This window comes from Alosa alosa, chromosome 20 (assembly GCF_017589495.1).
Source record: "Alosa alosa isolate M-15738 ecotype Scorff River chromosome 20, AALO_Geno_1.1, whole genome shotgun sequence".
NCBI classification, from domain to species: Eukaryota; Metazoa; Chordata; class Actinopteri; order Clupeiformes; family Clupeidae; genus Alosa; species Alosa alosa.
In genome coordinates, this window is record NC_063208.1 from 457,501 (window position 1) to 482,068 (window position 24,568).

The 24,568-nt window shown below is 41.3% G+C and overlaps 1 protein-coding gene across 2 annotated transcripts in view; it reads right to left on the reverse strand.

Annotated features, from left to right (window-relative positions):
• The window catches only part of LOC125284791 (retinoic acid receptor alpha-A-like), a 197,434-nt gene extending 173,149 nt beyond the window's left edge, over nt 1–24,285 (reverse strand). For both annotated transcript variants that reach the window (XR_007191935.1, XM_048228913.1), the window contains exon 1: nt 23,625–24,285. Coding sequence is in view for 1 of the 2 variants with exons in the window: in XM_048228913.1 (XP_048084870.1) it covers nt 23,625–23,781 (157 nt within the window). In the remaining variant the exon portion in view is untranslated. The remainder of the gene's footprint in view (nt 1–23,624) is intronic.
• Between the last annotated feature and the right edge of the window lie 283 nt (nt 24,286–24,568).

Here is a 24,568-nt window from a genome sequence, read left to right on the forward strand (position 1 = left end):
GCGGACCATCTGAGGGAAGCTGCTCATGCTGGTGTGACCAGCCTGTTTTAGGGATACAGCTGGTGCAAGATGGTCATGCTGTTGACCAGCCTGTCAAGCTGGTCATGCTGGTTTGCTAGAAAGACCAACATAAGCTGGCATGGCCAGTTAAACCAGCACTATAGACCAGCAACACCAGCTAAAATTACCAGCTTTAGGTGGTATGACAAGCAAAACCAGCTGAATTACCTTCATAAGCTGGGAAAACCAGCTGAAGGTATGTTTTCGGAAGAGTTGTGCTGGTATAGCAGGTCAACCATCATAGGGTGGTCAAACAAACTGGTTAACAAGCTGGTCAACCAGCAAACCACCTTTAGTTGGTCAGGCTGTTTTTTTTTTTTCAGCAGGGATACTACTAGTATGATCTGTTACTTTACTTTTTAAACCATGCAATTCCTTACTTGGTGCAAACACCTTTGCTGAAATGCAAGAAATTGAAGACTGAAACGGTGGAGTTGTGGGTGTTTGGGAATTAACATCAGAACTCTTGTTTCATATGCATATATGTATTGTGTGTGTGTGTACTCTACGTGGTCATATGCTCATATGTATTTTGTGTGTGTGTGTGCACTCTAACTCTACGTGGTCATATGCATATATGTATTGTGTGTGTGTGTACTCTACGTGGTCATATGCATATATGTATTGTGTGTGTGTGTACTCTACGTGGTCATATGCTAATATGTATTTTGTGTGTGTGTGTACACTACGTGGTCATATGCTCATATGTATTTTGTGTGTGTGTGTGTGTGTTTGTACACTACGTGGTCATATGCTCATATGTACAGTATTTTGTGTGTGTGTGTGTGCACTTTAACTCTACGTGGTCATATGCTCGTATCGTGTGTGTACTCTACGTGGTCATATGCTCATATGTACAGTATTTTGTGTGTGTGAGTCAACAGCAGAATTTTTTTTTAGCAAACAGAAGTGTCCAAGACGGGTGTTTAGGATGCATCGTAGACAGGCATCTATTCCCTGCTGTTATCTCCACCAGCAAACCATGGCATTAACGAATGTTAGCGTTGTGGGTACCTAACTTAGCTCCTGTCAGTATGGTCAGAAAATGAATGGGATGACAGTCGAAAGAGACAAGTGATGTTACATTGCTGTTATGAAGTTACTTGGTTTCACAAATAAACCAACAATCAGACTAGCCTCCATCACTCAACTAATGCTAACGTTAACGTTATTTTACCGTTATTTTAACGTTATTTGGACATAAAATAAAGCTGCTGTTCTAAGATTAACGTTGCTGCAGTAAAAAACAAGCATGTCCGATAAACATTTTCAGGTTTATTTTGGCTTCAAGAAGAAATGGGAATCACATTTAATGTGAAAAGCATCCTGCCATGAATACACATGAGCCACAAAGCTGTGAAAACGTAAGCACCCTACACACACACACACACATCCCAGGCTTTGGGGGAGCATATGCTGGTCAGGTCAGGTTTCAAACTGAACCCAGAGGCTTTAGTGTGCGGTGGCTGAGTTGATCTCAGTAATGTACTTGAGCTCACATTAACTCACCCAAATAACATTAATCACCCACCACCAGCAACAGGCAAACCCAATGGAACGTTGTGTGGTGTGTGTGTTCTGTCTGTGTGTGTATGAGAGAGAGTGTGTGTGTTGTGTGTGTGTGTATGAGGTGTGTGTGTGTGCGTGTTCGTGTGTGTGTGTGTGAGAGAGAGAGTGTGTGTTGTGTGTGTGTGCATGTCTTCCTCTCCACCTGACATCACATACGTTCACACAGTCACTTTCTCTTTTGCTCACACCATCACCACTTCCAGTAATACACACACACACACACACACACACACACACACACACTGAGTTGCAGGGATACAAAGCAGATGTGTGTATTGACCCCTCCACCTGCCCATCTGCCCTGTACACTGATCCACTTGGGCTGCACATCTCTCTCTCTCACACACACACACACACACACACACACACGCTCCTCTCTCAGTAAAGGGCTCAGCATTGATCGCGTGTGTTATGCCGTGCTGGGCGCATTCGCATCGGAGACGTTTTGGGCTGATAAATGATCTTCATCGATCGGCAGTACACTCATCCTCCTGCTTAAGTCCCAATCACCCTTATTCCTGCCAGTCGGACATGATTGAATTAATGAAGACAGGCCGACACACACACACACACACACACACAGGACAGGCCGACATTAGTTTTCATTTAAGTCGGACGGAGACTGCACTGCGGCCTCGCACTCCAAACAAACAACACACACTCCATCTGCACTCACAGAGAGAGAGGGATAGAGAAAGGGAGAGAGGGAGAGGGATGGAGAGAGGGAGATGGAGGGAGAGGGAGGGAGAGAGGGAACACACACACAAGAGAGAGACACACACACACACACACACAACAAGAGAGAGACAAGGTAAGAACACACACACACACTAGGGCTGAACGATTAATTGCATTTGTGATAATATCGCGATATGATGAAACGCGATTTTCTAACCACAAAGGCTGCAAGAAGAGCAGCTAACAGGGTCCAGAAAGGTCTGATCAGTAGAGCTACTTCGGTTGAAAATAAACCTCTTCATTATTTGCTGGAACCTGCCATGTCCCTGGCACTGCAACGCATTACCTTTTGCTGGAACCTGCCATGTCCCTGGCACTGCAACGCATTACCTTTTGCTGGAACCTGCCATGTCCCTGGCACTGCAACGCATTACCTTTTGCTGGAACCCGCCATGTTGTAGTTCTTTCTCTTCTCTCCTTCCCCTGAGCTGCAACTCTCACCGGTAACTTCTCCAGCTGACTATTAAAACTATTAAAACTACACAATTTTATTTTTCTGTTTAGGCTACACAACAGCCATTCACCTGTGCTGTTAACTTTGTTTACTAGAGTAGGCCTACAATGACAGATAGGGGGTTGGCCATATCCAAAGGGGGTTGGCGGCACAAACGTTTAATGTCACGGTTAATTAATTAATGCCTAATGTTGTCCGCGATAGTTGCTAATCACCAAAAACCCAGCTGTTCTAACATTAGCTTACCAGCTAATTCTCTTAGGCTACATGAATGCTGCTAACTGCCAGGGTTTTTTTGGAAGTATGGAATTTTGAAATTTTGCATTTCAAAATTCCATACTTTTTCCATACTCAAATTTCCAAACTTCTCGGTAGATTTTTCTGACCATATTCTCGACATTGCGGCCACATCTGGTTTGGGATAACTTGGTGAAAACAACGGTATGGACAACTGAAGAACTGAAATGACACTTAATATTCGTCCATTTAGCTGGGTGATTTTTAGTTGTATCTTAGTTGCATCTTGACGATGGGGACTGACAGTTAAGCTACACAACAGTAGGAATGGTTCATTATGACCTGAGTGAAGTGATTAGTACTGCAAATGCAAAAGTCTGGAAACACAAATATTTCTCCATACCCTTGTTTCTTTTTTCCATACTTATCCAGACCTGGAAATTACTAAAATCAAATTCCATACTTTTCCAGGTTTTCCATACTGCGTAGGAGCCCTGAACTGCTGATAACTTTGCCTGTTTAAAGAGTTTTGTCTCCGCGATTGACTTTGTTGTGATAAAAACAAACCAGGTTATTTGCATGCGTACGTATTGAACTTAATTTGCGTTGCGGTGTTGATGGCGCTAACCTTTAGTGAACACCGAGCTGAACTTGGCCGCATTTTGTGCTGGTCATGTCCTCAGTATTTTTTTCTTCAAGTTTCGTTCCATTTATTAAGTAGCCGACGAGACAATTATCCTTACATCAACCACCGTCACATGACACGTTGTTTCAGATACCTCTGACATGTCAAAACGAATGTAGAGTGAGTCGGCTATCGCATAGTGTGTCCTAAACTAATGCAAAACGCAAACTTCAATACCCACAAATCCATTGTCCAAAGTAAATAAACGCCAGTAATCTTAATTCACCTGACCTGAACAAACGCTGCAACAAAGTTAATGTTATTGCAGGCAGCTCACTGCGTCACAACGTTATTGCAGGCAGCTCACTGCGTTAGGATTAGTGTGTGCTTCACCTCACTGTGTGTTCGCTGTGTGTGTTTCACTAATTCACGGATTTGGATGAATGCTGAGACCAAATTTCTCTCACGGGATCAAAAGAGTATATATACTTATAATATACTTAGGTGAAGGGGCCTCATAATTTATGACAGGTGAAGGGCCCTCCCAAGTGAGTGAGAGTCAGGATGTGAAGACGCTCACTGTGTCAGAAGGTAGCCTACAAGCTCTGCAGCCAAATTATAAATGCAACATTCCCCCCCGATGAGGAGAAGCAGCAGAGAGAGAGAGAGAGCTGTGTGTGTGTGCGTGTGCGCGTGCGTGCGTGTATGTGCGTGTATGTGCGTGTGTGTGTGCGCATGAGAGTTTGAGAGAGACCGGGTCTGTTTTGAGAGAGAGCTGTGTGTGTGGGTGCGTGCGTGAATGTGTGTGTATGTGCGTGCGTGTGTGTGTGCGCATGAGAGTATGAGAGAGACCGGGTCTGTTTTGAGAGAGAGCTGTGTGTGTGTGTGTGTGGGTGCGTGCGTGTGCGCGTATGTGCGTGCGCGTGTGTGTGTGCGCATGAGAGTATGAGAGAGACCGGGTCTGTTTTGAGAGAGAGCTGTGTGGGTGTGTGTGTGTGGGTGCGTGCGTGTATGTGCGTGCGTGTGTGTGTGCGCATGAGAGTATGAGAGAGACCGGGTCTGTGTGTGTCTGTGGGTGCGTGCCTGTGCGCGTGCGTGCGTGTATGTGCGTGCGTACGTGCGTGTGTGCTCATGAGAGTATGAGAGAGACCGGGTCTGTTTTGAGAGAGAGCTGTGTGTGTGTGTGTGCGCGTGTGTGTGTGCGCATGAGAGTATGAGAGAGACCGGGTCTGTTTTGAGAGAGAGCGGGACAAGGAGAAGTCAGAGCCTGTAACTAACGACAGAAGATCATATCTACATGAAATAGAAACAAAAGAAGATCATATCTACATGAAATAGAAAAAAAAGATCATATCTACATGAAATAGAAACAAAATAAAAACGTATACGATTTATTACACGTTTACAAGGCTGGAAATTCAAACAAATATACGCCTACTAATGTGATTGACGTAGTTAAGTAAAACATATTCAACTCATATAAATTCATGCATCACCTAATGCCATCATAACACAGGCCTGGGCCCCAGGAAAGAACAGTTTATGTTTAATTTATATAACATTGTGTTGGTCATACTATAGAATGATATATTGCTTGTTTCATTTATATAATATTGTGTTGGTCATACTATAGAATGATATATTGCTTGTTTCATTTATATAATATCGTGTTGGTCATTCTATAGAATGATATATTGCTTGTTTCATTTATATAACATTGTGTTGGTCATACTATAGAATGATATATTAATTTATATAATATTGTGTTGGTCATACTATAGAATGATATATTGCTTGTTTCATTTATATAATATCGTGTTGGTCATTCTATAGAATGATATATTGCTTGTTTCATTTATATAATATTGTGTTAGTATACACACACAGACACACACACACACACATATACACACACACACACACCCTCACACACAGACACACACACACGCATATACAAACATACACAAACACCCTGTATGTAAAGCACAGTATGACTAATGTAAACAGTTGTACACTTGTAGCCCATCACAGGTACACCCCTGCAGTGTGTGTGTGTGAGGGTGTGTGTGTGTGTGTGTAGCCCATCACAGGTACACCCCTGCAGTGTGTGTGCGCCACAATTACAATGAAGCAGTGTTGCCAAAGCAAACATATAACAAAACAACACAGATACAATATCTGTTTAAAAAATAAAACAAACAAAACAAATAAATAATAATAATAATAACAAAATGATAACAATTAAAAAGAGAGAATAATACATGTATAATGATACATTATTACTATACATACTATACTGGAGTGCGTTTCCCAAAAGCATCGTTGCTAACTACGGTAGCAACTAACATGGTTGCAACTATGTAAGTACGACACAACTGTTCCCCAAAAACGATAGTGTGAACTATAGTGGTGGAACTTACATAGTAATGATGCATCGCGACACCAAGGCCAGTGTTTCCCAAAACCATAGTAGCAACTAACGCTCGCAACCACTATCGTAAAATTGTGTAGTTACAGCTACACCTCTCGACCTGTAGTAAGTAGTAAGAACCATAGTAGACCTACGTAACCCTGATGACGGAACACGAGAGGACAGATGGATGAGAGGTAGCCATTAAACGATCCCATAACATTGCTGTGGGATACCATACCATAGCATTGCTGGAAGCTACAATTGCACATTACTGGACAATGTTATGTGGTACAGTGGAAAGTGAAGTGTTGTGGAGTTAGCCTACAACAGAGCGGCCTGTGGTGAAGTGCTATGGTGACCGCAATCATCTGTGTTGTTATTATTCGTGAATTTACATGTAGCCTAATGCTAATGTGTCAGCACAGATTCTTTCGAACACCTGTTAAGTTATCTGGTGATAAAGCTTTTGAATGCCAACGGTATTGTTATGTGAGGCTAGCATTGTAATTGTTATAAAAGGATAACGTTACATTGTAGTCGTATGTTAAGTGTGTTTGGATGAAGAATCTGCTAATCATACACATAGCTAACGGTATATGGACTCTACAGCCCATTATGATGTGGTGAAGTGACTGTGCTGTGGCAGAGACTGTAGCGTGTGTGCTTTACATGAGAGAGGTCAGGGGTTCAAGACTGAGTCTTGAGTGGGGTTTGGGTGTTTAGGGGCCAAACATATGTGCAACTAATTCCCAGTGTGCTTCCAGGCCAGCAGGAAGGTGTGCAGCAGCCACCGGAATGACCTCTTCCACCTCCTCCACTAACAGCTCCTCATCAGCCAGCAGTGGGATGTGATCCTGAAGGGCCATGTTGCAGAAGCGCCGCCACCAAAACTACACTGCACGCCTTTGCAGGATGGAGCTTCAGGCCACCAGCGGATTTGCTCACACACCTTTCCACATGCCCAGGGCCCTCTCCACAACATTGCGGGTCCGGCTATGGACGTTGTTGTACCGCGCCTCTGCCTCGCTGTTGGGCTCCTAGATGGAGCAGTTGACATGCTTGTATTATCATAGGGGGTTGATGGAATAAAGTAGGTCTTGAAATGTCAGTGCACTCAGGGAATATAGACATGCATTTGAACAGTATAGACTTTGCTACTATCTCAGCAGCAGAAGGCAACAACATGAGCAGCACCTACAGTAACACTGTGTGTGTGTGTGTATGTTGGTACAGCTGGCGCAGATCCTTCAACCATTTGAGCATTGAAACATTTGTGCTATGTGAACTGTCATTTTGTGGTTTCCAACTTCATAACTACAATGGATGAAAAGTAATGGTAAAAAAAAACTATCTGTGCATTTAAAATATCATGAAATACTTGTGTGTGGTAACAGTATTTAATTTTCAGTGTCACAGTGAAAACACATAACAAGGGCAACATTGGAAAAATGCTGCATAAAGGCATGAAAAACTTCCAGTGAAATGAAGGGCAATCATAAAGTAAAGTATTCATTTATATAGCGCTTTTAGAACAGAGTGAAACTCAAAGCACTTACATAACAACATGTTCAACATTGTTCATATTACATATCCATATTTATTCTGCTCTTACTGTAAGGTAACTGCTAAGATCCTGCACATATTTATATTTCATTTATATTACTCTAAACCACCTTCTGCAAACCAACTGTGTACTACTGTCTACACTGCACTATATTTATTGTCCTGTCTATGCATCACCTGTCTGTACTTTATATATCACATTGCACTTTTCTGCCTTTTTGGCACTTCTGGTTAGATGCAAACTACATTTGGTTGTATTTGTACTTGTGCTCTGCACAATGACAATAGAGTTGAATCTAATCTAACCATGCCCATTTTCATAGAACATAATATACATTTACCCTAAGCCTAGGCTAGTAAGCATATGGTCTCCAATCAGTAGTTAAAACTAGGACTACAGGTTCTAAACGATCATAGGAATATTTAGTGATTGAGCCTATCCAAGATTCCAACACCATTGTTAATTGGTCATTATCCAGCCCGAACCTACGACTACAAGATCCGAAATGCAGAGGTCTATCCTTTCACTCCACCTTGTCACGCTACAACAAATGAAAATATTGGCCAGTATTTAGCCTATAAGCTATTCGGTGTGTCATTAAATGTGTAACTTATTTGTTCACATTTGCTCGGTTGGCGATTTATGCTTCACTGATTAGGCTAATTAGTAGGCTACGTTCAATAGACTGTGACGTTATTATTAAAATTATCGTTATTATGCCTATTATTATTAATAGCCTAATATATATATATATATATATATATTTTTTTTTTTTTTTTTTTTTTTAAAGCATACATAGCCTAGGGCCTATTGAAATTACTGCCTATTGTTGTAATAAGTATTATCATTATTATTATTATTATTATTGATATTATAACTGCTGGGCCCAGGAAACGTCATGCAATGTCAAATTTCATTACTTTTACGTGACTTGCGTTCGGCTCTAACCAACAGAGCCCGACATTCTCCGAACACATCTGCAACCATTGTAGTCTGAACTATGTTGGTTGAAACCAACATGGTTCAAACTGACAAGGTACTATGTAAGTACGACGGTTTTGGGAAACAGTCGTAACTTACATGTTGGTTAGTTGAACGATGCATCGTACCACGTTAGTAAAAAGCTAACCTCCGTAGATGTACGGGAAACGCACCCCTGTATATTTATCAATGTGGTATCATGGGTATTGATTATTGATATAAAGCAAATCATGTCACAATATGGGTCACTCACTTCCTCGATTTATGACATGTTAACAGGTACTGTGCAGCAAGTTTTACACAACTTGTATGCTCTCCCAACAAGTATGGGAGCTTGTCTTCATTTTCTAATAGTTCAAATTAAGGTATAAATTGGCTGAATTGAAGGAAATATTGGTTCCTGACTGTGCTGATTGGTTCCTGACTGTGCTGAATTTACTGCATTCAGTGAGGAAGTGTTTTTCATCTTCTACTACTCCCTCACTGCACTGCAAACACAACCTTTCCTCCCTAGGAAGCCAGGTTTGCCTGTGTCTTCCGATTTCTAAGGCCAGGGAGTGTTCACTTAATCTATAAGATGTTAGTAATTTTCTTTGTTTGTACTCTGGAATTTCTTTTAAATAAGATGCAAATTCATAATTGGTTTTGATTTTTTGGAAACATTTCAATTTGTTGGATTGTTCAATATTGTTTAGCCAATATTCGTAGTACTCATCTTGTGTAGTTTTTTCAATGAGTTTTAGTTTTGCCTGCATAATGTCCATTACATTTAGATCATATTTTGCTGTTAGGTATTGAAAAGGATCACTCTCTGGGTGTTTTTGTCTTTGTAGAAGGGCACTATAATGACATTCATTGGTGTTGGAAAAAAGTAAATGATAATAAAATTTGGATGTTCTTTTCTGTATATCGGTTAAGAGAGGAAATCGGCCAAGTTCTGCCCTGCAAGCAAGATTTGATGCATGTCTGTGTACTCCTAGGATGTTTTTGCAGACTTCAAGATGAAATATTTCAATTGGACTTTTGTCCCATGCATCATAATTGAATTGGTACTTGGTGCCCCAAATCTCACTCCCATACAAAATAATGGGTTTGATGACCGAGTTATTTTTTAATTTCAGCCACAATCTGACTGGAGGGTTGAATTGGTATACCGATTTTTTTATTGTGTAGTAGGCTTTATGTGCTTTATCGGTTAATTCTTTTATTGCCAAATCGAAACTTCCTGATGACGAAATTGTCAGGCCCAAATAGTTATAGTTTGTCACCTGACAGAGCTTATCTCCCCCAAGGGTGAAGTCGTTCTTGCTCCCTTTAGAGTGAGCTTTTTTCTGAAATATCATTGCTTTGGATTTATCTATATTTATTGGGAGGTTCCAGGTTTGAGAATAGTTTTCTAGAATTGAAAGGCTCTCTTGTAAACCCTCCTTACTTGATGATAGCAGTAGCAAGTCATCGGCGAATAAGAGGCATTTAATTTTCCTCCCCTGTACTGTGAGTCCTGGATATTTGGATTTCTCGATGTCTGTTGCGAGATCATTAATGTATAAGTTGAATAGTGTTGGGCTTAAACTGCAACCTTGTCGAACTCCTTTAGCCTGTTCAAAGTATTTCGTTCTTTTGTCATGGATTTTCACACCAGTTGTTGTTGTACATATCTTTGATGATGTCATAAGTTTTTCCTCCAATGCCATTTTCAATTAGTTTTAATGAGAGACCATCATGCCAAACTGAGTCAAAGGCTTTTTTGAAATCAATGAAACAACCAAATATTTTTCCTTTATTTTTATTGTGTACATAATTATCTAGAAGTGTTTGAAAAGTATATATATGGTCAGTGGTTCTGTGCTTTGGCATGAATTCAATCTGACAGCTACTGATGACCTTATTTTCCTGCAGAAATTCTATCAGTCTGGTATTAATTATATTGCAGAACAGCTTCCCTAAATTGCTGTTTATGGTAATACCTCTGTAATTATTTAGATTGAATTTATCTCCGTTTTTGAAAATTGGGACAATTCGATTTTCTTTCCATAATTGTGGAAAATGGCCGACTGTTAAGATTAAATTGAAAAGTTTATGAATGGCGTGCATCAATATTGGGCTGCTATACTTTATCATTTCGTTGTATCCCATCAGATCCACATGCTTTTTTATTTTTGAGGGATTTAATTTTTTTGGTTAGCTCAAATAAGGACACAGGGGTGTCTAAACTATTCCGATTGCATTTTACTTCTGCTTCTAATTTGTGTAATTTGTCGATCAGTTGAGTTTGGAGAGGATGCAATTCATCTTTACTGTAAAGGTATTTAAAATGATCAGTCCAGATGTTTGCGTCACATAGGGGAATAAGTTTGGGTTTTTTGGAAGTATCTAATTTATTCCATAGTTCCCAAAATGAGTTTTGGTCTACAGCTTCCTCAATATTTTGTAGCTTTCTTCTCATGTACATAGCTTTTTTCTGTCTTAGCAATGATTTATATTGGGTAAGAGCTTGTTGGTATAAGTACCGTGTGTTTTGGTCTGCAGGGTTCCTGTGCTTTTTATTTGATAGAGCTCTTAATTGTTTTCTTGAAATCTGACACTCTTTGTCGAACCATTCATTCTTTGCAGTTGAAGTCTTCCTTTTGTTATTTGTATTTTTCATTTTCAGTGTTTTACTGGCCACTGATTTAAATATTTCTGTTAACTGTTGTGTTGCTTAAATGAATGCCTTCTCGGTCTTCTTGAAATTTTGTGAACGAAAATGTGTATATCAAATTTTCTGTTTGGGTACTATTAACTTCAGCCTCATAAAGGTGTACACTGTCTTTTTCCCACCGAAATTGAGTTGGAAGGGAATATAATTTGTTTTCTGGTTTTGGCAATGCTTCAGAGTTGCTCTTTTTTAGACTTAGTGTAATATGGCTATGATCTGAAAGTGGGATTTGGGGCATCTCCATAAAGTAATTGATTAAACTTTGATCAACATCAGTAATAGCATAGTCTACAACGCTGTTGTCGAGATGGGAGCAGTAGGTGAACCTACCCAGAGAGTCACCCCTTGTTCTACCATTAGCTATGAAGAGACCTAGGCTTTTACATAGTTGGAGTATCTGTTTGCCATTTTTGTTTACAATACTGTCATTGCTCTGGCGTGGTTTTTCAAGATGAGTGATGTTATTCATTTGTGTGTCAGTAATATATGTATATATTCTTTGTACAATACAATAATTCCCCCAGAATCTCTTCCACATTTGACTTTGGGTTCTGTAACAGAAGGGATACAGAGCTCCCTATAACTGGGAATGGATTGGCAGACATGTCCTTCTCTACTCCATGTTTCAGCACTATGATCATATCTGAGCTATATACAAGATTTACAAAGTCAGGGTGTGTACTCTTGTCACCAAAAGCAGACGAGTACAACCCTTGTATGTTATAGCTAGTGATTTTAAGTGATATCATTTGTTTTTTTTTTGATGTATACATATTTTTTACTATTTGGCAGAAATAGTAATGTTTTACTACTCAAGTACATCAATTTAATAGCTGAGGCTAGAACTATTTATGTAATATGTTACTAATAGACAAAGGGGGGAAAAAACATACATACATACATACATACATATGACCCATAAGGTCATCATGGCTTGTATGATTTTCACATATGGACTCAGACAAACAGACATACAGGACAGAGACAAGTAGACAGACAGATAGATGCTTGGAACTGTTACACATATATCTATAACATACAGTATAGCCCCACCCACATATTCATCCTTACCCCTTCTAACCCCTCAGATGCGCGCACACACATACACAGACACAAGACACAAACACACAGACTAGTCACATAACCCCCAGGGTCTACAACCACTAGTGGAACAGATTGTCACATATTAGTTGTAGCATTGTTTTTATCTGTGTGAGATCAGTACCTCCTTTTGATAAAGCAGCTGCTTAGGTAGGCCTATGCGTCCGCTCTGAACATTGTCCATCTCTGCTGACCTTACTTCCCTCCAGATTTAGGGGTCTTTGCCTATTCAATGTAGTGTCTTTGATGGTTCTAGCAAAGAGCTTCATGCCCTCCTTGTGTATGTGTACATTGTCATAAAGATGTTTGATGTCAATGTCTTTGTGATGTGCAATCTGAACATTTGGTATTTGAACACAGGAGGACATGACTTTGTTGTTGATTTTGTCTGTGATCCTTTTTGGTATGTCGCGCCTAGGCAGCAGAGATGAGAGGATTACTTTGGCATTTGGGTACATTTCTGTTGTCATCTTGATGATGTTAATTAATGCGTCGGCTACATCGATCTCCCTTGACTTGAGGTCATTTGTCCCTGTGTGGATGATTATGTGGGATGGGTTTTGTAGAGTGCCTTTTAGCAGTATGTCTCTTACTGCATTTGTGGTAAGACACCATAGTTTTTTTACATTTCGTCGTGGGACGTCTTTGGTCCAGATGATTTCCAATTGAGTCACACAAAATTAAGATGTTGTCTTTTCGCTGATTTCCAGGCCTGGTCTCTTGTTGTCCATGTGTGTGTGTGGTCTCCTCTTTGAATAAGGTATAGTCCTGTTCCAGTTCAGCCAAGGTGTCTCTTAGTCCCTTGGAGTTGGGGGTGGAAGCGATCTTAGGACCTGTATCACCAGATGTGTAGATGGTCGGGCCTTTGAGTTCATTTTTAGAGTCTGTCACAACTGGTGATGCTACTGTAACCCTCACCTCCAGATCTCTTTTACAATTCAGGGTGTCACATTTAAATTGTTTAAATGAACTCTGAAAATGGTTAAAACTGGCTTCAGTTCCCTGCACCATTATAGTCCCATTGTGATACAGGTTAACTGTCAGCTTGATCCCCTTTTCCTCTTCCAGTATTATCTGCCTTCCTCTGCTGATGCCTCCTTTCTTCACACATTGCATGGCATTGCAGAGAGTGGTGTGCCATGCTGTAGGATGTTTTGTAAAGAATAAAAGGTTGCACAGGACCTTGCTCTCTTCAGGTCCCATGTAATCAGCGATAAGGACTTCTGGATAATCTCTCATGATGCTCTCTTTGATCTGTTTCTTTTCTTTGGCTGATTTGATAGTCTTTATGTAATTTTCAGTTCATCCTCATTTTTAAAAGATGCCTCTGCTTTGGCCATGTTTTTATCCTGTCCAGCATCCATTATGATGTCATAAAATGGCAGTTTAGCTATTCCTATAAACTTATAGGTCTTCTTGAAAGGCTTTTTGTAAGCTTTTGAGGATTTTTTAAGAGGTCTTACCTTGATAGTCTTCTGCCTCTATAGTTCCAAATCCACTTTCCAATTATTTATATTTTCTTTGAGTAGTTTAAACATACATTTTCTGGCAAAAATGCTCTTTTTTAGGAGCTCATTGCTTCTGCTGCTGGTTGTCAAGCAGAATTCTAGAACTCTCTCCTCTCTGTTTTCTCACTCTCTCCTTTCTCCCTCTCTCTCTCCTCTTTTTTCTCACTCTCCTTTCTCCCTCTCACTCTCTCCCTCCCCTGTCTCTCTCACTCACTCTCTTCCCCTCTCTCCTCTATCATTCTCACTCTCTCCCTCCCCCTCTCTCTCTCTTACTCACTCTCTCTCACACTCTCCCCATTCTCTGCCTGGTTCTCATTTCACGTGTGCGCTCGTTGCTAAGAGGCCAATGGCCCCCTGCAGACTAATGGACAGAAAGGAAGATATGTGTGTGTGTGTGTGTAGGTCTCTGACCTATCGGGCGCAGGGGAGTCTTTCTCCATTTTCTGGGTGATTAAATTCTAGTACGCAAGGAGCTACATGAGAGAGGCTTCCCCATTAACACACACACACTCATATTTACACACACACACACACACAAACACTCATATATACACACACACACACACACAAACACTCGTATATATACACACACAATAACCATCAGCACCAGGTTATCTGAGAGAGACCCATATAGTCCAGATTTGACACTCAGAGACCCATATAGTCCAGACGAACTACAGCTGCATGTGACGTCACAGGTTTGGGCGCTTAATCTCTAACTGATCAATACGGCAATTTGCTTGACTGGCTTAACATATGTTTGTAATAACGGAACGTGATGTAAACCGTGTGGTGATAACCTTTATGTCTGGATAACTGGTGTTGTGCTTCTACTCCCATGAAGAGCTGGCAGTAAGTGTTAATTGTCAATGCTAACCAGACTATTAAACAAACCACACCGTGAGTAACGTCGAAGGGTAGTCTTTTCTTTTGTAGTTCGTTTATGAAACAAAAGGAGCAAAATAGGGTCTGACGTTAATAGTAAATGAATAGTAATATATCACATATAATATATTAGGGCCACATAAGTAGAGTGTGGCTCCAAAACACTATATTCTCCATTTTAATGCATTTTCATAATTATTTTTTTTAATTAAATGATTATTTTATTTTCGGATCTGTAATTGTTATTTACTCAATCAAAACAACACAACTGCACTTTTATTTATATTACCTGAAAAACACAATTAAATAACATGACTTGATTTATAGTGTTTTGGAAAAGAGCTCTTCATATGCTAGGCTATATTGTTTTCAAGACAGTGTAGCCTACCCATACCTGGGAAAGTATGATGTGATCATGCTTGCATATATCTTAGGTCTTTATATTAGGGAAAAATACTTTGTGTCTGCATCCATGCCACCTGAAGCATGCTGGTAGAAATATCTATTCAAAAGCACAGTTGATCTGTGCATGCCATGACCAACTTTCGATTCTTTGATTTGGAAAGCAAGTTTATTATTTTGGGCTGCTATTAGAATATATTAGAATTTCAGCCCAAAGTTGGATAACATGTAGAATTTCTGCAATTTCAAAACCGGATTACTCGCGATTCGCTAACTGTACAGAGTGATGCTTCATATCCCTGTGTTCGGTAAGGTCTGCTGTTTATTTTGATATATGGTTTGCTTTGTTTTGACCAAAGTGTTTGTGATATATATCACCGAGAGTAATGGGTGTGGAGATAGACGAAACGCTGTGTGCACAATGGAAATATGATTAAATGCCATGTTTATCCAACGTTAATTGTCTCGCAAACCGTTTATCACAACACCTAGCCGCTAATATCATTGGAAAGCTCAGATTCTGCTCTTCCACGTGATATCTGTGTGATTTATGTGTGATAAGTACTCTGTGAGCGATTCAACAGAGAATAATGGTTGTGAATTTGAACACATTTTTCTTGGTGGCACCCCTGTTTTACACTCAGAGACCCATATAGTCCAGATTTTACACACACAGACCCATATAGTCCAGATTTTTCTTTCAAATAAATAAAAACATACATTCGTCTGCAAACCACCTCATATAGTCAATCAAATAAACACTTGTGTAAACACACATACATACACACCAACACATACACTAGCACACCCATAGATATATATCTTTGAGCACACCCTTGTGTGTGTGTTGAGATGTTCAGGCACACAGAGAGATCCCCCCCCCCACACACACACACACCCTCAGCCTCTACCCTGTGTGTGAACTCTTAAGCGGAGTCACGAGGGAAACACACACCCAATAGCGCGCTACGCTCTCAACAGGGGGAAAGCTAACTGAACACACACATTAGCGCGCTAAGCTCTCAACAGGGGGAAAGCTAACTGAACACACACATTAGCTCGCTACGCTCTCAACAGGGGGAAAGCTAACTGAACACACACATTAGCTCGCTACGCTCTCAACAGGGGGAAAGCTAACTGAACACACACATTAACGTGCTACGCTCTCAACAGGGGGGGGAATTAGCGCACTACGCTCTCAACAGGGGGAAAGCTAACTGAACACACCTATTAGCATGCTACGCTCTCAACAGGGGGAAAGCTAACCGAACACACCTACACACACATTAGCGCGCTACGCTCTCAACAGGGGGAAAGCTAACCTAACACAAACATTAGCGCGCTACGCTTTCAACAGGGAGAAAGCTAACTGAACACACCTAGTACGCTACGCTCTCAACGTAGTTTGACTAAGTACTGTAACTAAGGGGGCAGGTGAATTCCCGGACGTTGAAAGGGCCATGGAGGCTGGGAGAAGAGAGAAAGGACACACACACAAACACACACACACAGAGTGAAGAGAGGACACACACACACACACACAGAGTGAGGAAAGGACACACACACACACAGAGTGAAGAAATGACACACACACACACACATAGAGTGAAGAAAGGACACACACACACACACACACACAGAGTGAAGAAAGGACACACACAAACACACACACAGAGTGAAGAAAGGACACACACACACACACACACACACAGTGAAGAAAGGTCACACACACACAGTGAAGAAAGGACACACACACACACACAGAGTGCAGAAAGGACACACACACACACACACAGTGAAGAAAGATCACACACATACACACACAGAGTGAAGAAAGGACACACACACACACACAGAGTGAAAAAAGGACACACACACACACACAGAGTGAAGAAAGGACACACACACACACACACAGAGTGAAGAGAGATACTGGTATGATTTAAACATCACAGGGAGAAAGTAAGAATTCATGAAGTCCTTTTGAGGAAATGTCAAAATATCGAGATATATATATTCTATATCGTGAAATAGACTAAACATCGCAATATCATTTTTTTAGCCATATCGCCCAGCCCTATGGGGGCAGTATACGCCATATCGCCCAGCCCTATGGGGACCGTATATGCCATATCACCCCGCCATATCGCCCAGCCCTATGGGGACCGTATATGCCATATCACCCAGCCCTATGGGGGCCGTATATGCCATATCGCCCAGCCCTATGGGGGCAGTATACGCCATATCGCCCAGCCCTATGGGGGCAGTATACGCCTCAGAGTGTTCCAGTCGATGCTTAATTTAGAAGTAGGAGGTCACGAAGTGGAGCTACACATACCGTAACTAAGGGAGCAGTAACTAAGGGGGCAGTAACTAAGGGGGCAGGCGCATACTGTAACTAAGGGGGCAGGCGAATTCCCGGATGTTGAAAGGGCCATGGAGGCTGGGAGGACCAACGCTTCGCTAACCCATAGAATGCCCATTTATTTAGGATTTTTTTGAAGTCCCATAACTTCTTATAACTGTATCCTGTGCCGACATTGTAGCTTCTGTATTATCTACATAAACAATACAAAGCAAAACAGGCTCAACTACCTCGTACATAACGTTGGGTTCCCGTAAGAAGAATAGTTAGCGTCCGGTGTGGGAATGTCCGGTGTGTCCAGTGGTAGGAAAGTTACGTTATTATATTATGATGTAATTATGTCTGCGTCTTTCTGTCGCACTGTAGGGAGATAACCGTATTGTTTGGATAAGAAGCTCAGTGAAGCCTAAAGTCCAGCCAGCAAGGAAACTCATGAGCAAAACCAATGAAAACGCTACATTATGGCCTACAAGACCATTGTATGTTAAGGTAAAGCATTACATAGAGGTAAGTAAACCTAATAAAAAAAAACGTCACTAACGTTAATCATTTCAGAGGTTTTCGATGGATTGATAGTAGGTCAGAAAAGTGGAAAGAAGATTATAATTTATGAGAGAGAGAGAGAAGGGGGAGAAGAGTGAGAGAGAGAGGGAGTATGGAGAAAAAAGTCAGAAAAAACAGAATGACAGAATAATTTGATCTACGAACGACAAGGATATCTTATGGTTTTACAACTTTGTGGCTTGTGTGTATTCAGGTTAGGATGATTTCATGTGAAATGTAATTTCCATTTTTTCTTGAAGCCGAGAATATTCATCGGACATGCTTGTTTTTTACTGCAGAAATCTTAGAAAAATTGGTCACTAGCTTAAAGGGAAACTTGGCTGGAGAAATTGTGCATTATGCTATTTCAAACTGTGGGAAAAGGTAACGATAAAGCACATGGATTTGTTTACAAGCTAGCAAACGGTTAGCATAAGTTTGGCAGAACTATGTGGATGTTACAAGGTAAGAAACAGGATTTAAAACTAGTTTCTTGTTTCTCACTTCTCTTTCCGGGACGGTAGTCTCAATGTTGCAAAAGGTTGGTTTCCGCCTGGGGGCGCTAAACAGCGGGAAAGTCACCATTTTCACCGGAACAGGTCATTTAACCATCCAAATGATTTCTAAACGGGTTTATTAAGTTGAAATAGTTGACAAATTCCCCTTTAATGTTACGTCCAAAGATAAAATAATGTTAACGTTAGCATTGGTTGAGTGATGGAGGCTAGTTTTCATTGTTGGTGTATTTGTGAAACATAAATACGGTTATACTGAGTAACTTAATAATAATTAACAGCACTGTAATTGTCTCTTTCGACTGTCATCCCATTCATTTTCTGACCATACTGACAGGAGCTAAGTTAGGTACCCACAACGCTAACATTCGCTAATGCCATGGTTTGCTGGTGGAGATAACGGCAGGTAATAGATGCCTGTCTACGATGCATCCTAAACACCCGTCTCGGACACTTCTGTTTGCTAAAAAAAAATTCTGTTGTTGACTCACTCACACTGTCCTTTGTGGCCCTGTCAGTGCTTTGTAAACTGACCACGTAGAGGACACACAAAATACTATACATATGAGCATATGACCACATAGAGTACACACACAATACATATGAGCATATGACCACGTAGAGTTAGAGTGCACACACACACACACACACAAAATACATATGAGCATATGACCACGTAGATTACACACGCACACACACACAAACACAATACATATGAGCATATGAAACAAAAGTTCTGAGCTAATGTTAATTCCCAAACACCCACAACTCCACCGTTTCAGTCTTTAATTTCTTGCATTTCAGCAAAGGTGTTTGCACCAAGTAAGGAAATGCATGGTTTAAAAAGTAAAGTAACAGATCATACTAGTAGTATGTTTTGCTTGCATAAAGGGATACAGTCAAAGTGTGTGTGTGTGTATATGTGTGTGTGAGAGAAAGAGAGTGTGTGTGTGTGTGTGTGTGTGCATAAAGGGAGTCAAAGCATAAACTGCTCACAATGTAGATTGTGGCAATGTGGTTATCACAGAACTCCTTATTTCATAAAAATAAATTACTGTATGAGAACTTTTCATTAGGAAACCAGATAAATAGATCTATTTAAATACATAATGTCCCACCAAAACTTTGTTATTGGAGAAAATTGTTACATTGTGTTAGTTAAAAATGGCGATCAGCCGATAGGTTATCGGTTTTATAAAATGACCATCGGCCGTTATATAGGGACACACACACACAGAGACACACACTCAAAATCCCATATCGGTCGGGCTCTAACACACACACGCACAGACACACACACAGACACACACACACACACAGAGACACACACTCAAAATCCCATATTGGTTGGGCTAGCTAACAGCAGGATTGTTTATAGACATTACATGCAGCCATATATTTATATTTGTAGGTATACCACTGATATTAAACTATGGTCTTTCATGCAAATACAAACGCTCAGACACACACAAACACACACACACACGATCAACTGACACTTCCCAGGGGCACTAAAACAATGACAGGTAAAAAAAAGTTTTTGCAAACTACCATATAAAAAGGTATATCAAAGGATGTTGCTGTATTAATAAAATGCATGAATAAAAATCGATTCATGACAGACTTAATATTTTTTAAATATATACAAATTATTGTAATTGTGCATTTGTACACAGCAAAAATTGTTCCTGTAGCATCTAAATGTTTACCAGAGGATCCTGTTGATCAGACCAGGCGCGATAACAGAACGGAACCACTAAACCATAGTCCTAACACACAAATGCACACGCATACACACACACACACACACACACAGTTACTGCATGCACACTTACAGTCACACACACAAACGTCAGTGCTTACGCACACACATTGAACTACAATCAACCCGACACAAATTTCACAGTCTTTCATGCACACAGTCTTTCTGGTTTAAATAGAATGATCTACTCCCAGCTATTTCTGATAATTCCTAATTAAGACCTTGGAATAAAGGGGGGAAACACACTAGCCCTGTGTTTAACTAGCACCCATTGTCAACGCAGTTAATTAATACCCTGAAGGATTCCATTATCCAAAATAAATAAATTAATAAACTAGCATCCCAATGACCGCACAGAGATCCTTCTTAAAATCAAAGCCCAATTTAGATTGCGATCTTATTTCTACATAAAAGGGAGAAGACTTCTCAAAGAATTAACAGAAAATAAAGACTAATTTATACCTTTTGAAAAAAATAATGCAACACAGAAAAAGAGATAGAGAGAAATAAAGGAGGAAAAAAGAGTGAATAAAAAGAAAGCTGATCTACATTATCTTCCAATTCAGGCAAAGCCGTATCAGCTGAACACAAGCAAAGCCGTATCAGCTGAACACAAGGCAAAGTCGTATCAGCTGAACACAAGCAAAGCCGTATCAGCTGAACACAAGGCAAAGCCGCATCAGCTGAACACAAGGCAAAGCCGCATCAGCTGAACACAAGGCAAAGCCGTATCAGCTGAACACAAGGCAAAGCCGTATCAGCTGAACACTGAACACAAGGCAAAGCCGTATCAGCTGAACACAAGGCAAAGCCGTATCAGCTGAACACAAGGCAAAGCCGTATCAGCTGAACACAAGGCAAAGCCGTATCAGCTGAACACAAGGCAAAGCCGTATCAGCTGAACACTGAACACAAGGCAAAGCCGTATCAGCTGAACACAAGGCAAAGCCGTATCAGCTGAACACAAGGCAAAGCCGTATCAGCTGAACACAAGGCAAAGCCGTATCAGCTGAACACAAGGCAAAGCCGTATCAGCTGAACACAAGCAAAGCCGTATCAGCTGAACACAAGCAAAGCCGTATCAGCTGAACACAAGGCAAAGCCGTATCAGCTGAACACAAGGCAAAGCCATATCCAATAGAATGAGATGCGAATGAACAGCACTTAGGTGCAGTGATTAGCATGTGAGATCGCTTAGGTGCGGTGATTAGCATGTGACATCGCTGGTTTTAATGTTTTAACATGATTTAATTACTCATGTGTTCTTGGCCAACACACATTCACAGACATACACACTCACACACACACACACACACACACTCCATGTGGGACAATGGCCACAGGAAGGAGGGTGTGTCTGACATGTGAAAAGAATTGACTTGCAGTGTGGCCTGCATGATACAATGCCTCAATCACCACACACACACACACAACATACACACACACACACACACACTTACAACTATACCATTTTCAGACACATCCATTACCCAATACAGGTAAAAGCTGTTTAGGAGAATATGTACATAGGCACATACTGATAATAACACATGCATAATAATAATAACAATAATAATAATACTGCCCCTGAAATGTAGGCTTTTGTTGCACACTATATCATTTATAAGAAATGTAAAATACAAATTTGAAAATAGTCTTACTATAGTGAGCTTTGTGGTGTTAACAACTACATGGGTATATTCTTTAAAACATCTCCATTTGTGTGTGTGTGTGTTCTACTTGTATTGAATACATTCCCCAGTGATATAGAATATATTAGAAAATGGTTCTGTAAAACAGTTGCCTTCCTGGAGGCCTATAGTTAGGACAGAGGTCAATCTGCTCATCAAACTACATCAGTAAAATAACACACACTAATGCATCTGGCCATTTCAGGTAAAATGTCTGAGCTGACAGTGATAGTGAGGTGACAACAAGAAAACAGAGTATGTGAAATGAATACATGGTTTGGCTGAATAGGAGCGAGAGAAAGGGTGGTGTGTGCGCGTGTGTGTTGTGATGAGTCGGCTGAGATAGAGTGGAGCCGCGCCGGTGACGGGGGACCACGAGCGGCTGTCACCTCTTCCACTTCACGCGCACCGATAAGGGCCACTTTCGCTTGATTTGTGACCCCCGAACAAATACCGGCTGGGGAACGACAGCGAGCCGCGCTTAACGTTATCTTCACGCGGGTCATTATACTATCAAAATAAATCAAGCTGCCGACAGGAAAAGGGACAAAACAAACACTTCACTTGCCCGGGATCGCGCCTCGTGCTTTCCCAATAAGCAAGAACTCGGTCAAACAAAAGATAAGCACACTTCCCCATGACTAACTACGTCTGTGGCTGCGAGTGGCTCCCGCTCGCGCACACGTTAGAACCCCCTCGCCTGTGGAATGTTATGAATGTGCCCCCATCTGTCTTCCGACTGAGAAAGGAAGCTGTCGATCGACCATACAACAGGCAGTTGGAAGTGAGAGTCGTCAAGTAATTACACTAAATCAGTGTGTGTGTGTGTGTGCGCGTGTGTGAGTTGGGGGTCTCGCTGGCTGGGTGCAAACAGCGCCGGACACACCGCCTGCCTTACCGGCCGCCTCCTGTCATAGCCCGCGTGCGTGGGGCGGGAGGTGTAGAAGCGCCGCCCGTGTTTACTCTCCGCATTCCTGCGCGCGGAGTCGCGACCCGGGATCAGATACTAGACATTCATCAGCGCGTGTAAACTGCTTCCCCCGGGAAAATGTACGACCATGTGTGCTCGTGAAATATTGCATTTTAAAAGCACTCGAGCCAGCGACACCAATAAAACTTCACAAGCAGAGAGAGAGAGAGAAAGAGAGGGAGAGAGGGGGGGAGGACAGAGAAGGTGAGAAACATGGGCCAGAGGTTTCTGATGGAGTGGTGTTTGTAAGTGGCCCTGCTCTTAGTTTAACAAGTTGCGTCTTAACAAGTACGTACTGGACAAGGTTCAGTCATGTGCTCATTGCCGCAATGCTTAACAAAATTAACTTAATAGCCACCCCAGCGCCTGTCATTTCACTCAAGCATGTAGCCTATTCACGTTATCAGTGTTTACATCTGGTCTTTAATATCAGAATATGTGTTTCTCATAAATAATAATAAAAATGCTAAATTAAACTTCAGATAAATTAAGCAGCGGCATGACACATATACACAAACAGTGAAGTCAAGGAAGGCAACGTACACTGTGCGCTCCGCCGATGCTGCCAGTCCCGTTGTGCCAGCCCGCTGAAGCAGGCTTTCAGCGCTTTCTCTTGTAGCATACAGGACGAGGGGCTCGACGTGTAGAAATCCAGCATTTGCCCCGGACTCACGGCGAGAACGTCCATGCAGTCGAACATGATGTCCTTTCCCGACAGCGTGCAAAATTAGTGTCTTTTTTCCGTCTAGTTCTGGGGCGGGATCGCATAGAAAAGTGCACACAACTCCATCAAACTCTGTCCGGTATTTGGCACATACAATCTTCGTTCCAGACGAGATTCATAAATTGCGACAAACAGGAATACTAAAGGCTTGTAATTGATCCACCAAATTATCATTTGCCATCTTCTACGTAGTCCCGACGAAGCGGCAAAGGGGTCCCAGCGATACCCCACCGTAATGTTCCGAGGGGTTTATCTCGTAGTGTTTTGCTCAGCCCGTCCCGTACGGTTAACATCAGCAAGAGACTGTCTTCGATCAACCCCGACGGATTGAAATATTTTTTATAAATAACACAGATCGCGTTTTAAACCCACTTCTTCCCTTCGATGACGAATGGGTTATCCTGCCTGTACGCAGCTCATTTCCGACTAGTTTTGTCACAGAGAATGAAAGATTGAATTGCCTAATATATGCGAGTGAACTTTCCATGAACCCCTCCGAGGCTGCTAACCTTCAAATGACCCAACCAGTCTGACATCACCAAGTCCCAGGATTCTCGCCGAGCTGAAAACCCACCAGCGGCTCCGCGGCGCGAGCAGGCTGAAACAAGAAACGCAGCCGAGCGCACACGCTGCTCCCTTTCCTCGAAAGAAAACAGCATTTGGAATTATTTTTCTATCTCTCATAACTTAATAAAATCGTTTTGTGGCTGGTTTTCACAGTTCTTTGTTAGACTTTACACTGAGGCATTTACATTTTGTTACC